At 43.4% G+C, this 15,036-nt stretch overlaps 1 protein-coding gene across 22 annotated transcripts in view; it reads left to right on the top strand.

Annotated features, from left to right (window-relative positions):
* The window catches only part of PPFIA2 (PTPRF interacting protein alpha 2), a 461,781-nt gene that overhangs the window by 371,128 nt on the left and 75,617 nt on the right, over positions 1-15,036 (top strand). For all 22 annotated transcript variants that reach the window (XR_008307767.1, XM_053251926.1, XM_053251924.1 and 19 more), the window contains one exon: positions 14,442-14,535. Coding sequence is in view for 21 of the 22 variants with exons in the window: in XM_053251926.1 (XP_053107901.1) it covers positions 14,442-14,535 (94 nt within the window). In the remaining variant the exon portion in view is untranslated. The remainder of the gene's footprint in view (positions 1-14,441; positions 14,536-15,036) is intronic.

Below are 15,036 nucleotides of genomic sequence, written 5' to 3'. Positions count from 1 at the left end.
TGGGTAGTTGAAATCACCCATAATTACAGCCCTGCCTCTCCTTGATGCCTCCCTGATTTCCTCCTGCAACTCCCAGTCACTGTCGGCATTTTGATCCGGAGGGCGATAGCATGTCCCCAGTAGCACGATTCCTTTCCGGCCTTGTATAGTCACCCACAGGGTTTCTGTGGAGGACTCCAGTCCACCTAGGTTTTCTAGCTTGTTAGATTCTATCCCTTCTTTAACATACAGTGCTACCCCTCCTCCAAGGTGCCCCTCCCTGTCCTTTCTATAGAGTTTATACCCAGGGATAACAGTGTCCCACCGGTTCTCACTGTTCCACCATCTTTCTGTTATGCCCACTATGTCTATTTCTGCATTAGCAACCAAGCACTCCAGCTTACCCATCTTGGCTCGGAGGCTTCTGGCATTGGCATACAAGCACCTATACACTGAATCTTTCCCCTGATGTATGCTATTCCTTTGACTCTTTGACCTGCTGGCACAGCCTCCCGTCTGCTCTTTATGCAGTTCTGCTCCGTCCCCATCTGTTTTATTTGAATTCTTTGCAGCCTCACACTTTAAAGGATGGCTTTTGCCAAACGGGATACTGCCCAGCTCCCATCGGCTGTTCCCCAGGTGTCATTTTAAAAGCTGCTCTGCAACCTTTTTGATTTTAAGCGCCAGCAGTCTGGTTCCATCTTGGTTCAAGTGCAGCCCGTCCCTTTTGTACAGGCCTTGCTTGCCCCAAAATGTGTGCCAGTGCCTAACAAATCTAAAGCCCTCCTCCCGGCACCAACGTCTCATCCACGCATTGAAACCCCTCAGCTCTGCCTGTCTCACTGTACTTGCACGTGGAACAGGTAGCATTTCTGAGAATGCTACCTTGGGGGTCCTGGATTTCAAAATGCTACCTATCAGCCTAAATTTGGCTTCCAGGACCTCCCGACTGCATTTCCCCACATCGTTGGTGCCGACGTGCACCACGACAGCTGTCTCCTCCCCAGCACTGCCTAGGAGCCTGCCTAGATGCTGCGTAATGTCCGCAACCTTTGCACCAGGCAGGCAAGTCACCGTGCGGTCAACACGCGGGTCACAAACCCATCTCTCTATCCCCCTAATGATCGAATTACCAACTACAAGGAGGCTCCCACCCCCCAGAGGAGTATCCCCTGTGCGAGAGGATATGGGCTCATCATCCACTGAAGGGGTCCCTTCTAAAGGAGCATTTCCCTCTTCCTCAGACCGATGTCCTCCTCATCCAAGACCTTCATTCTCCCTGACAGCAGAGGAGCTACCAGCCCTGGAGTGGGATGCCTCTATCACATCCCTGAAGGTCTCATCCACATGCCTCTCTGTCTCCCTGAGCTTCTCCAGATCCGTCACCTTGGTCTCAAGGGAACGGATTTGTTCCCTGAGAGCCAGGAGCTCCTTGCACTGAGCACACACCCATGACTTCTGCCCATGGGGCAAATAGTCATACATGTGGCACTCTGTGCAATACACTGGGAAGTGCCCCTTCCCCTGCTGACCTTCTATCTTCATACTGCTTTAGTTGGCTGTTTACAGTATTTAGGGAGCTTATTGTCCATTTATTAGATAGTTTATTAGGATAGGTCTCAGCTGTAATGGTCAGCTATTTAACTGTCCAAACAGCCTTTCCCAAGAATATGAGGGATACGAGGGAGGGATATGTACTTACGTTCTCTTCTCCACCAGGCTCCTTGTGATCCTTGTGATCGCGGGGGCTTATTCCAGGCTCCCCCGCACACTTCCCGCTAAACTCCCGCTAAACTCCTATGTCCTGTTTGCTATCCCTGTTCGCTATGCTCTCGGGCCTACACCTCATATGTAGAGTTGCCTTCCAACTGTCACACAGGATGGGAGTCAAAGGAAGGAATGTGGGGCCCCGCCCAGCCCTAGCTGACTCCACCCCCACTACTAAGTAACACTGCCTTTAGGTAACCCTAAGAACTCCTAGCCCTGTTATATGTTAACCCTAACAAGTAACCCTAACAAGTAACACACACAGAGATAGAGAGACTAAGACCTACCCCTTAGAGAGAAACAGCCCCTGCTAAACTCCCCTCTTTGTTTGTTTGAAGTGGAAAAGGATAGATGTTTAGAAGGGCTTGCTCAGCTTCTCAGCTGTGTCTGCTCTTCCCAGAGTTGCCTCCCAGAGTCACAACGGGGACAATGGATTTTCAAATTCCTACCTTCCCCACAGATCACCTTGTAGCTGGTAGAAATTTGTCCCTGAAGGATGTGAAGCCCTCAGAGGCATATTTTCACATGTCAGTAGGTGCTTCCAGGAGAAGGAGTAATAAGGGGATCCCATTTCATCCATCACTCCTTCCTGCAAAATCACACTGCAACACATGGTAATATGTCTCTAAGGATTGGGTGACCCTCAGGGACACATTTCTTCCACTTACAGGTTGATCTGAGGGGAAGGTAGGACTCCTGAAATTCACCTTCTCTACCAACCACCTAATGGCAGAGCAGGGAAATGGCTTGACTACCAAGCCAGAGTATGCCAGTTTGAATCCCCACTGGTATGTTTCCCAGACTATGGGAACTGGCAACCTTCCCAGACTATGGGAAACACCTATATCGGGCAGCAGTGATATAGGAGGATGCTGAAAGACATCATCTCATACTGTGCAGGAGGAGGCAGTGGTAAACCCCTCTTGTATTCTATCAAAAACCACCACAGGGCTCTGTGGTCGCCAGGAGTCTATATCGACTTGATGGCACACTTTACTTTACTGCACACTGGGTGCTGCCTTAGTGAGGAAGACTGCCAAAGTTGGTGTGAAGCTCTCCATTCCACACTCGCTTCAGTAGTCCAAAGAGCCTGTGTTTTCACAACGTAAATGTGACATTTTTAAAAAGGTATAATTTCACTCAAATTAAAGGAGACATTTACACTTCTCACTTTCCACAATCCTCTTGACTAAAGATTACAGAAAATATCAGTATTGTGTCTTAATATTTTGGAAAGTTTCCCTTTCCAAAACAGCTGCTGCTTTACAAGTGCACAGATAACAAATACTTAAAGCATACTACATAAGCCATAGAACAATTAAATTTATGTTTTGAACTTTGCTCGTGCTGCTATGTTTCTGTTTAAAACCTTGATACATTTCAAAAACTATCAGTGAAAAAATAAGTAGATTGATAATTGGGTCAGCGCAGCAGGATAAAATTTCTCGTTATTATCAAGAGCTTCCTTTCTTTAACATGGGAAAATAAAATGATTTATTTGTTAATATGATGAATTCAATATATTTCAAAATGTAATGATGAGTCCCTTGACTCAAGCTACATTTTCCTAATTGCACTAATTTAGAGTTTAATATTTATACACTGGGTTATTCATGCTCAATTACATTCATCATGACCCATTTTATTGATATTGGCATATTAACCATCACAATGCCTGACGTTTTAGTAAGAAGAATAGAATATATGAATTAATGTGTTACCATTTGCGGGGAATGTAGAACCGATTTCAACCTATAAAAACTATTCTAGGAACAATATTATTTGCCCAGTGGGTTGCATTTTCTCTTTCTTTTTTCTTTTTCTTAAATTCATATTAATATTTTAAGTGCATGGCTAATTACATAAAACCAATTCCCAAACATTGAAGTAGTACTTAAAATAATAATCACTGTTTAGCAATACAGAGGCATTTTCATAGTGCACCTTAGTTCTACCAAAGAACTATGTTAGTACTTTCAGAAGGAAAACTATTTTAATGAAAGAAGATATTATTATTATTATTATTATTATTATTATTATTATTATTACTTGTTAACACAGTCAGACAGGTGTAATTGACTGGTTTGTTTTATCCAGACAGCGAGTCCTTCCCAAGAACCTGGGATGGCTGAATTTTATTATCAATATCGTTGTTGTTATTATTATAGATATCATCGTAGAATATAGGCTGTTCCCAGTAAAGTTGCTTTTGGTAATTGGCCGATGGTGATTTCTGTGGCCCCTGTGGTGTTGAGGTGCTCTACAAGGTGTTTTGGAATTGCACCTAGGGCACCAGTTACTACTACTAATTATTATTATTATTTACATTTTATAACCCGCTCTTCCTCCAAGGAGCCCAGAGCGGTGTACTACATACTTAAGTTTCTCCTCACAACAACGCTGTGAAGTAAGTTAGGCTGAGAGAGAAGTGACTGGCCCAGAGTCACCCAGCAAGTATAATGGCTGAATGGGGATTTTAACTCTGGTCTCCCTGGTCCTAGTCCAGTGGGACATCAGCGGGCAGCGGCTGGGTGGCAGAAGCCCCCCCCCCCCCGGATTCAGGAGGCCATGGACAGGGGGCCCAAGGTCTGGAGGTAAGAGCTCCACTGCATATCCCCTAGATGGACAAAAAAAAACCTGACTCCATTTTCTGGAGAGGGAGAGAGAGATGCATATTTTAACTGATCTTTAGCAGAGCAAAGCAAAGCAAAAAACAACAACACGGAAAACTAGTTCCAGAGATTACATGACATCTAGCATGTGGTAATTAAAGATGTTCAGATTGGTGGCTGTATGATGCGGTCTTTAATTTACCAACACAAACCTGCAGGTACTTGTGAGGCCTCATGAAGACCAGACATGCCCAAATATTTCTTACCAAAAAGAGAAAAATTAGGTTTTTTTAAAGAGGCTTTTTAATGTTCTATCTGCTGCTTATAGTAGTTTTAGTTTAGTTTTTAAAAAGTTCTGTTTTTAGCTTTTAAAAAAAAAACTTTTAATGTGAAACTTTTTAAAACATTGTAATTTTAAATGTGGTTTTAGGCTAGTCTTTTAACTTATTTAACTTAATTTGTTTAATTATATTAGTCTTATTTTACATCTGTTTTATTAATGTTGTGAGCCGCCCCGAGCAATGGTGTACTGAAGGGGTGGGGTATAAATACTTTAAATAAAATAAAATACATAAATTAGCAGTTTTTAAAATCAAAACACATTCCTTGGCAAGCGAACTCCTCAGCTGACTGGACACTGTTGATCTTATCAGATATGTTTCCTGCTAAGGACCACTTCTTATGAGTTGCCCTGAACTTCATTACACTCCTAGCAACACACACATAGCCCTAGACCCAACACTCATCCCTGCATTTTCCAAGCATGGGTGCTCTTGCGCAACAGCAGAACAACGGTCAGAGCTTCCCCACACTCTGAAAGCACTCTGTTAAAGCCAAAACACATCCCTGGAGGTCAGGGACCTGCTTCCCTTTTAACAGAGTATTGGGGTGGGGCATGAGAGAGCTCTGGGAGAATTTGCGCTCATATGCAAGGGAGCCCATGCTTCCAAAGCATGAGAGTTAGCACCGCATGCACACTGCGTGCACACAGTTGAGAGCACACACAGAGTGTTAGAATGTCAGCTAATATGCTTATGTATTCTGCTTATACAGTGTCAGTTGGGATGTCAGCCATTGTGTCTGCCTTGAAGTACATGCATGTATGTATTGTGACATTTCCCTTTAAAATACATGTGAGCAATAATAGGGAGAAGACTGGGCCCCTATACCTGCATGCACTGTAAATGGAAAAGCCACCATTTATGTATGTGTTGCCCCATCATAACTAGAGGATTACATTAATGTTTGTATTCAGGTTTCTGTACTCAAATACAAAACATCTCATAAGAAGATTCTTCTAGTGATACATGCCTATGGCGGGAGAGGGCTATTGTATTCAAGCCCTCCTTGTGATCTTCCCAGAGGTATCTGGTTGATCAGCGTGGGAAACAAGATTCTGGATTAGATGTCCTCTGATCTGATATGGCAGGGCTCTTTTTATGTCCTTATTATAGGTTTTTATATTCTTATATACAACAAAGATAAAACCTGATACTGAAAAATAGGCATCATTTGTTTTCTTTTTCTGATTTAACAAAAGGACTTCCTTCCTTCCTTCCTTTGCTCTTAAACCTGAAACGTTGTTCCAACTCATGCTTGCTACTTCTGCTCTTGGCCACATTCATCATCATGAGTTAAATATATAGACCCACATTTCACTTTTACCTACACTTCAAGGATTAGCTTGCTTAATGTTTTACTAAGAAGTAGTCCAGTATTGTATTTCCCTGATTTCCATAGGGACTCCCATAGGGTATTCAATGCCAGCTGAATTACTTATAATAGACTGAAAAAAATCCACCATACATCTTTGAGGCTGAGTGAGGGCTCTCTTTTTTCTTCTTCCTCTTTTTTTTGTACTGTCCTTTTGTTATCTCATTTGATTATCTCTTTCTGCAGTCTTCCAGCATGCTTTTAAATCATCTTATTGTCTTTTGTTTTTCCTCCATTGTTGCATCTGTAGTGTCTGTCCTTAAATTATAATGTCACATGATTACTGTGGATTTGATCGAAAACCTTTTCCAATTGGAGATTTTTAAAAATGCATGAAAATATTTAAAAATATGATTTCCTTACACACCAGTTATATTGTGGTGTTTTTCTTTCATTTAAAATAGCACAATGGTGTATTATAATACAATTTCAAATATGTTGTTTCAAATGTACAGTTGCTTAAATATGATATTTTGCTATAGAAAAGTTCGTGGTCAGATTGTATATTTGAACAGCCTTTGGTTTGGAGTCTAACATGGTATATATTGGACTCTAGCTTTTATATTACACTAATCAAGTGTGTTCCTCCTTCATGTGCCTGTGCTGAACAATCCATATGGCTAGAAACAGGTGATCATTTTTCAGAGAGCTGAATATGTTTGAAAGAAGGATCATTGTGCCCACTATGAGCAAGCATCCCACTTTTCCTTGTATCATTTTAAAAAGCTGGAAATGCTGTTTGACTAAAGGTGACAGTGGGCAAAAGATGTGTGTATATCGTGGGAAGCAGTGCCTCTCTCAAACTATTTTCAGTTTTCTTTTTAACTGTTGTCTGGCTCCATTCTGCAAGAGGCTACTCGAGGAATCGCTCCATTAAATTTATAATTTCTTCAAAGCATCAGGAAGCTAAATTTCCTGCATTGTGAACTTAGTGTATTATATAGTTGCTATCCAGTGTTCAGTAAACAATATGATTTGTCTCCATAGGTCTAATTTGAAAAATTCAGAGACTTTTTCAATATATTGATAGCAGTAAAGCACTTTCTTCTCTGTTTTGCAAGTGTTTCCCCATTGAAACTATAAGATCTGGATTGTGATCCATTGTAATCATTAGTAAATGGGTTTTGCGCCTGCGCAGGAACCTCACGGCCCGATTGCATAGCTCCTCACGGCTGCCCAACCGCATGCTCATGCCTTACCTCTATGGTGGTTGGGCAGCCATTTGTCAGTTTCAGTTAGACCGCCAAAGCATTCAGACCTCGCCTAGGTTCCTCATTCAACAGAAACAAAAGAACTTATTAGTGACAGCTACATTGTTGATTAACATAAAATTGAACTAAAATATCGGAATTTGACTTATGGATTTCTGATTACGTTCTTGCCTCACGTTTAAACTATCGGCAAAAAACTGAACTACGTAGTTTCACCCATGGAAGCCAAAACAACATTCAAGCACTGTGTGAAATGCCGAGTGAAATTACCATCTTCAGATCACCACAAAGCTTGCTGCTTATGTTTAGGAGAAACACACAATGCCGCAACTTGCAAAATATGCTGTTCTTTTTCAAGGCAGACACTAAAAAATAGAGCCCTGCACCTCAAAGCAGTGTTGTATGATGAGGCACACGCAAAGAGGGTGTGGCCTGGGCTCCTGAGAGCCCGAACGAGCTCTCAGCTCATCATTTCAGGCAGCGTTGGCTGCCTGATAGGATGTTTTCCCCTTCCTCTCCCTCCAGAGAGGGAGAGGAAGGGGAAAACGTTCTATCGGGCAGTGATGCTGCCTGAAATAACTGGCAGCAGAGTTCGCCCGGGCTCTCGGAGGCCCAGGCATGGAGAGTTTGCTCTGGGCTCCTCTGAAGCTCAAGCCATGCCCCCATGCACATGACGTCATGCTCATGGGCGCATTTGGAGGGGGCCGCCAAGCGAGGCTCGACCCAGGCCGCCTCTCGGCTGGCTCTGCACCTGGAAAGAGGAAGGGTGGCATGCCCCTCACGGGCATCAGCTCCTCCTTTTTCTCCAAAGCAAGGAGAATGCACTTCGAGTCAGAAGACTCGAACTCAGATGGAGCAAGCTGTAGCTCTGACCCTCCTTCTGATGTGACACCAAGACTCTCAACTTCACCCACCGAAGAACTAAGGGCATATCATACCCTTGTTAGGGAAATGGCTGAAGCTCTTGGAATGGAAATTAACGTATCAGATAATGGCCTGGCTGATCCAGTTTATAACATGATGACATCAGCACAGACATCATTTCCTGTTGCGCTACCAATGATACCAGTCATAACAAAGGCAGCCAAGACTGCCTGGGATACCCTTATGACATCTGCACCAATGCCAAAGAGGTTAGAGAACCTGTATAGAGTACAAGAAACAGAGAATACATACCCGTTACACCATCCTGTCCCAAATTCCCTAGTGGTGGATTGCGCCAGGCAGCACAGCAAGAGGTGGGAGACGGCACACCACACCTGCAGATAAAGAAGGAATGAAAATTGATGTGCTGGGGCAAAAGATCTACATTACATCCAGTCTTGCCATCAGAATTGCGAACTATGCTGCCTGTATGGCCCGATACAACCATTTACTGTGGGTCACTCTTTTCCAGCACTCAACCTCCATGACTCCACAAGAACTGCAGATCACACTTACGGAGGTATATGAAAAAACAATGTCCATTACAAAGCAACAACTTACAGTATTTAAACATCTGGCAGAAACTGAGTCAAGAGCAATGGTGACAGCTGTTACCATGCACAGGTACGCCTGACTCAGGTCCACTACACTCCAGCAGGATATGCACGACCAAGTGGAGAACTTACCCTTTGATGGGAAAGGCCTCTTCAGTGACACCATGGACGCCACAATGGAGCCCTGGAAGAAGTCGAAGTATATAGCCAAAACTTTCATGGTGACATCATCCGCGTTTACAGGGGTTTTCAGAAACCGCTCTAATGCTCGCCAGCGGAACTATAAATACCAAGATAGAAAGGAATTCAAATGGCCATACAGATCATTCCAAAGAAACAACGGATACAACCACAGAAACAATATGCAGAACAACCATGCTAACAAGGACACTGCAAAGCAGAGTTTTTGATTGCACAGTCCATCCACTGCACATACGTACAAATCCTAGGATCCCCAACATTAGTCTTGTAGTTGCCAGCAATTCAATCAAGCTGGCAAGCCATGCCCAAGTGTGGCACAACATAACATCAGATCGCTGGGTGCTCAGAATCGTGAAAACGGGTATGCTATAGAATTCAAAACAAAGCCTCCATTTTCAGGACTGAAATTCACCAAAGCAACTCCAGTATTCCTGGAAGAGGTACAGGTCCTACTGGAGAAACAAGCGATTGTACTGGTGCAGTGGACAAGCAGATTGTCAGAGTTCTATTCCCACTATTTCCAGATACCAAAGTGGGATGGAGGAATCCAGGCAATCATGGATCTCCGGGGCCTCAACTGGTTTATCTGGATGCAGGGATTCAGAATGACAACGTTACAGGCAATCCTACCCTTCCTAGCCCAGGAGGAGTGGGCAGCAACGTTAGATTTGATGGACGCCTATTTCCACGTGGGCATCCAGGAGAGTCACTGGAAATATCTCAAGCTAGCGTGGTGTAGTGGTTAGAGTGCTGGACCAGGACCGAGGAGACCCGAGTTCAAATCCCCATTCAGCCATGATACTAGCTGGGTGATTCTGGGCCAGTCACTTCTCTCTCAGCCTAACCTACTTCACAGGGTTATTGTGAGGAGAAACTCAAGTATGTAGTGCACCGCTCTAGGCTCCTTGGAGGAAGAGCGGGATATAAATGTAAAAGAAGAAGAAGAAGAAGACAGTGAAGAAGATGCACTTCAAATGGTCAATAATGAGAAACTATTCAACACCAATGAAACAAAGCAGGCCTACAAGAAAGAACAAGTCAAGAACCGAGCAGAAAAATGGAAAAAGAAGCCACTGCATGGTCAATATTTGCACAATATAAGTGGAAAATCAGACATCAGCAAGACCTGGCAATGGCTTAAAAATGGCAACTTGAAGAAAGAAACAGAGGGTTTAATACTGGCTGCACAGGAACAGGCACTAAGAACAAATGCAATAAGAGCAAAAGTCGAAAAATCCACAACAAACAGCAAGTGCCGCCTTTGTAAAGAAGCAGATGAAACCGTGGACCACCTAATCAGTTGTTGTAAGAAGATCGCACAGACTGACTACAAACAAAGGCATGACAAAGTAGCAGGGAAGATACACTGGAACATCTGCCAAAAATACAAGCTACCTGTAGCCAAAAATTGGTGGGACCATCAAACTGAAAAAGTGGAAGAAAATGAAGATGTGAAAATATTATGGGACTTCTGACTACAAACAGACAAACATCTGCCACACAATACACCAGATATAACTGTAGTCGAGAAGAAAGAAAAACAAGTCAAAATAATCGACATAGCAATACCAGGGGATAGCAGAATAGAAGAAAAAGAAATAGAAAAAAACCACCAAATACAAAGATCTAGAAATTGAAATTGAAAGGCTGTGGCAGAAAAAGACCAAAATAATCCCAGTGGTAATTGGCGCCCTGGGTGCAGTTCCAAAAGACCTTGAAGAGCACCTCAACACCATAGGGGCCACAGAAATCACCATCAGCCAATTACAAAAAGCAGCTTTACTGGGAACAGCCTATATTCTGCGACGATATCTATAACAACAGCAACAACATTGACAATAAAATTCTAGCATCCCAGGTCCTTGGGAAGGACTAGATGTCTGGATAAAACAAACCAGTCAATAACACCTGTCTGTGTAAAATAATAATAAATAATAATAATATCACCTCAACACCATAGGGGGCCACAGAAATCACCATCAGCCAATTACAAGTAGCTTTACTGGGAACAGCCTATATTCTGCGACGATATCTATAACAATAACAACAGTGTTGTTATAGACGATATCTATAACAATAACAACAACATTGACAATAAAATTCAACCATCCTAGGTCCTTGGGAACGACCCGATGTCTGAATAAAACAAACCAGTCAATAACACCTGTCTGACTGTGTAAACAAGAAATAATAATAATAATATCATCTCAGGTTTACTGTGGGAAGTGCAGTGTGCGGCCTTGCCCTTTAGACTTTCAACAGCCTCATGAGTTTTTACCAAGGTAATGGCTGTGGTGGTGTTAATTAAGAATGCAAGGCCTGACGGTCTACCCGTTCTTGGATGATTGACTTTTAGCCAACAGCAACAGAGAACAGCTTATCAACCAAATCCACACAATAGTACAACTTCTACGCGATTTGGGCATCAACATCAATTGGAAGAAGTATCATCTGGAACCAAGAAAGCACCTGGACATCATTGGGGTGGTACTAGATCTAGAAGCAAAAAGGGCGTACTTGCCAGCAGAGCGTTATCAACGAATCAAAGCTCTGATCCATCACTTTACGTGCGAACCAACGCAGAAGACACAGAGAATACAACAGCTAATGGGCTTGATGATGTCCTGCACCTCGACAGTGTGCTACACATAATTATGGATGCGCCCACTACAAACTTGGTACCTCAAACACTTCCGACCCAATGTAGACACCCAAGAACTATGTCTGCATATTCTGCAACAGGCACTGAATTCTCTACACTGGTAGGTCTTGGAAGACAATCTCCTACAGGGAATCCCATTCTCCCCACTGTCACCAGTTTGATGGATAACCATCGATCCATCCCTGACAGGTTGGGGTGCACACTGCAGGACTCATAACATCCAAGGCAGGTGGACAACAAATCAAGCCCAACACATCAACTATTTGGAACTCCTAGCTGCATTCCAAGCACTGAGGGCGTCCAAACCTATGCTCAAGAGCACAGTCACACGGTTCAAATGGACAACACAACCTCTATCGTCTACCTGAACAAACGGGGGCACGGTCTCCCCGTCGTCGTGCGGCCTGGCCATGAGGATATGGGAGTGGTGCATTGCCCACGTGATATATCCAGTGGCAATACACATCAAAGGAATCGACAATGTGTTGGTCAGCAGTCTCAGTTGGTCCTTCTACAACCAACAGCATGAATGGGAGATAAAGAACACCTGTCTCTAAGATATATTCCATCTCTGGGGCGAGGTGGACTTGTTTGCCACATTTGCCAACAAGAAATGTTCCAAATACTGCTCGTGTGCTGGCATAGGCAGGGGTTCCCTGGGCAATGTGTTCAAACACAAATGGGACAAGGGTCTCCTCTACCTTCACCCTTCCCAGCCATTAAACAGTTGGGTAATAGCACAAATCATGAGAGACAGAACGACCTGCATCCTGTTGACACCTTGGTGGCCACAGCAACCCTGGTTTGCACCACTGCTGCGGCTGGCACAGGGCAACTACCTCAGGTTCCCGCTAGTGCCCAACCTACTTCAGACAGAGAACAGTCAGGTCCTGCATCCGGATGTGGGAACCTTACGGCTGACAGCCTGGAGAATAGGGCTCTAAAGTGTATATTACTTAACGGTAGACTCAGTAGGTCGGCAAGACGAAACTATTTCAGCAAATGGAAGCACTTTAAGGTTTATGCTACAGATCATAACTTCCGTCCTTTCCGCACCACTGTCAAACGGGTACTGCTGTACTTAACTTCATTGAAGCTGAAGGGTTTGGCAAACGTCTCCATAAGGGTACATTTGGCAGCCATTTCCGCCAAACACACCAGCTGGGATGACACAACTGTGTTTTCACACCCAGAGTGCAAGAGGTTCATGTAGGGCCTGAATAACCTATATCTGCCAGTAAAACGACCAGTGGAACAGTGGAGCTTGTCGCTGGTACTGTCGGCCCTAACAGAGGGACCTTTTGAACCACTACAAATGGCAACTATGTGCATCCTTTCACTCAAGGTGGTGTTCCTGGTGGCAATAACCACAGCAAAACATGTAAGCGAGTTAACGGCCTTACAAGCGGATAAGCCATATACCCATTCTACCCTCATAAAGTGCTCATGAGGCTGGATCCCAGTTTCTGACCAAAGGTTATTACAAATTTTCACATTAATTAAGAAATCATTTTACCCACCTTTTTCCAAGAGCCCGAAATGCCCTTGGAGAATGTGCTTCATTCCCTGGATGTACACAGAGCTCTCTTGTATTATCGGCAGAGGACAAGGTCGGTTAGGAAAATTAAGAGACTATTCATTGCGTTCAGGGGGGGAAATAAGGGTCTCCCCATATCAAGGCAGAGTATAGCACACTGGCTGGTCGAGCTTATTCTCTTGGCTTACAAACACCAGGGAGTGGTTCCTCCAAAGACTATTCGGGCACATTCAACAAGGGCGTTCTCAACCTCGGCTGCCCATTTGTTGGGAATAAAAATGGAGGACATCTGCACAGTGGTCACATGGTCATCTCAGCAACCATTTATCAAACACTACGCCATTGATTTACGCATGGCTAGACCGGCTGAGTTTGAGAGGGCAGTATTAAAAAGAGTGTTTCCATAGCTGGATGTCTACTGTTCCCACCTCCATGAAAAAGAAGCTAGCTACTCACCCATTTACTAATGATTACAATGGATCACAATCCAGATAAATAGGTTGCGTACCTGTAACTATTGATCTGGAGGTGATCCGTTGTAATTGTTAGACCCTCCCAAGCTGTCCCCACAGCATTAGCTGCCAGCCACAGAAGAGAAATGAATGCATGGACAGATCATCACGGGTTGGCGGTCTACATGAAACGGACAAATGGCTGCCCAACCACCATACATAGACAGAGGCAAGGCACAAGCAGGCGGTTTGGCAGTCGCAAGGAGCTATGCAATCGGGCTGTGAGGTTCCTGCACAGGCGCAGAACCTATTTACTAATGAATATAATGGATCACCTCCAGCTCAATAGTTACAGGTAAGCAACCTGTTTATTTACAGGTATTATGCAGTACATTTCAAGCACCACTGGAGAGCCTTAAAAGAAATCCCATTTGTCAGGAGGAGGAGAGCTGGATGATTCCCCAGCCACTTGAATCTGTATCAGGCAGACTGGCACTCAAGAAATATTGCTCGCACTTGCCCCATTCTCTGCAGGAAGATAAGCTGAATATGGTGTTTTAGTTAGATACTTTAAGAATGTGTTGTTTGCTTGGCTGTCCTTTGATTTTCCATGAAAGCACTGAGATTAATCCTGCAGATGCTTTACGTACAAATAGTCCTATCTGTTCCAGTGCAGAGGGCAACGAAGAAGGAAGCTTCAGGATTTACAGTCTAAGCATTTTTTTCCTTTCAGAAAACAACCGTAAAACCCCACAAACAATGTGCTAAATTAATAAAGTGGTTGAAAAGACTGTTAAGGGGAAAAAATCTCATTACTATTTCAACACAGGAGGTTACATGGAAACAGAAGCTGCAGCACAGGATTCTCTGGGATTAGGCAAACTCGGAACACAGGCGGAGAAAGACCGAAGACTAAAGAAAAAGTAGGTTACTTAGTCATACTCCTTTTATTGTGTCATGTGTTATTAGTCCATTCCTTTATCCTGTGTTTGTGCTCAGCATGGACTGCATCTGCTTGTCTCACTTTAGTAGGTATTTTCTTTTCTATATATCCATATAAATATAGTCGATGGCTTTGTGTGTCTGTGTGTGCATGTGCGCATGCACACACACACGCACTGTTTAAAAATTATAGTTAATTATAACTGGCAAAATGACATGAGTTTTGAATGCAAAAAATACATTACTGGTGTTTATGCCAGCTGCAGTTTTTCAAAAAATTAAAAAACACAATAATTGTTTCCATTTTGTGTGAATTACTGTAGACAAAATGAGGAGAGAAGGCTGTTTGTGTTTATCTGTGAGCAGCCTATTATAAACATTGCAGATGTTTTTCACTGTTACTAGCAACTTTGTTTTCTCTTCAGTCTGCCATGGAAGTGGCAATGTAGGTTTTTGTATACGTGAATTATAGGATAATAGCA

The sequence above is a fragment of the Hemicordylus capensis genome, chromosome 5, assembly GCF_027244095.1.
Source record: "Hemicordylus capensis ecotype Gifberg chromosome 5, rHemCap1.1.pri, whole genome shotgun sequence".
Lineage (NCBI taxonomy): Eukaryota > Metazoa > Chordata > Lepidosauria > Squamata > Cordylidae > Hemicordylus > Hemicordylus capensis.
Note: the sequence above shows the minus strand (reverse complement) of the source record. Positions and strands in the feature narration are given on the sequence as shown.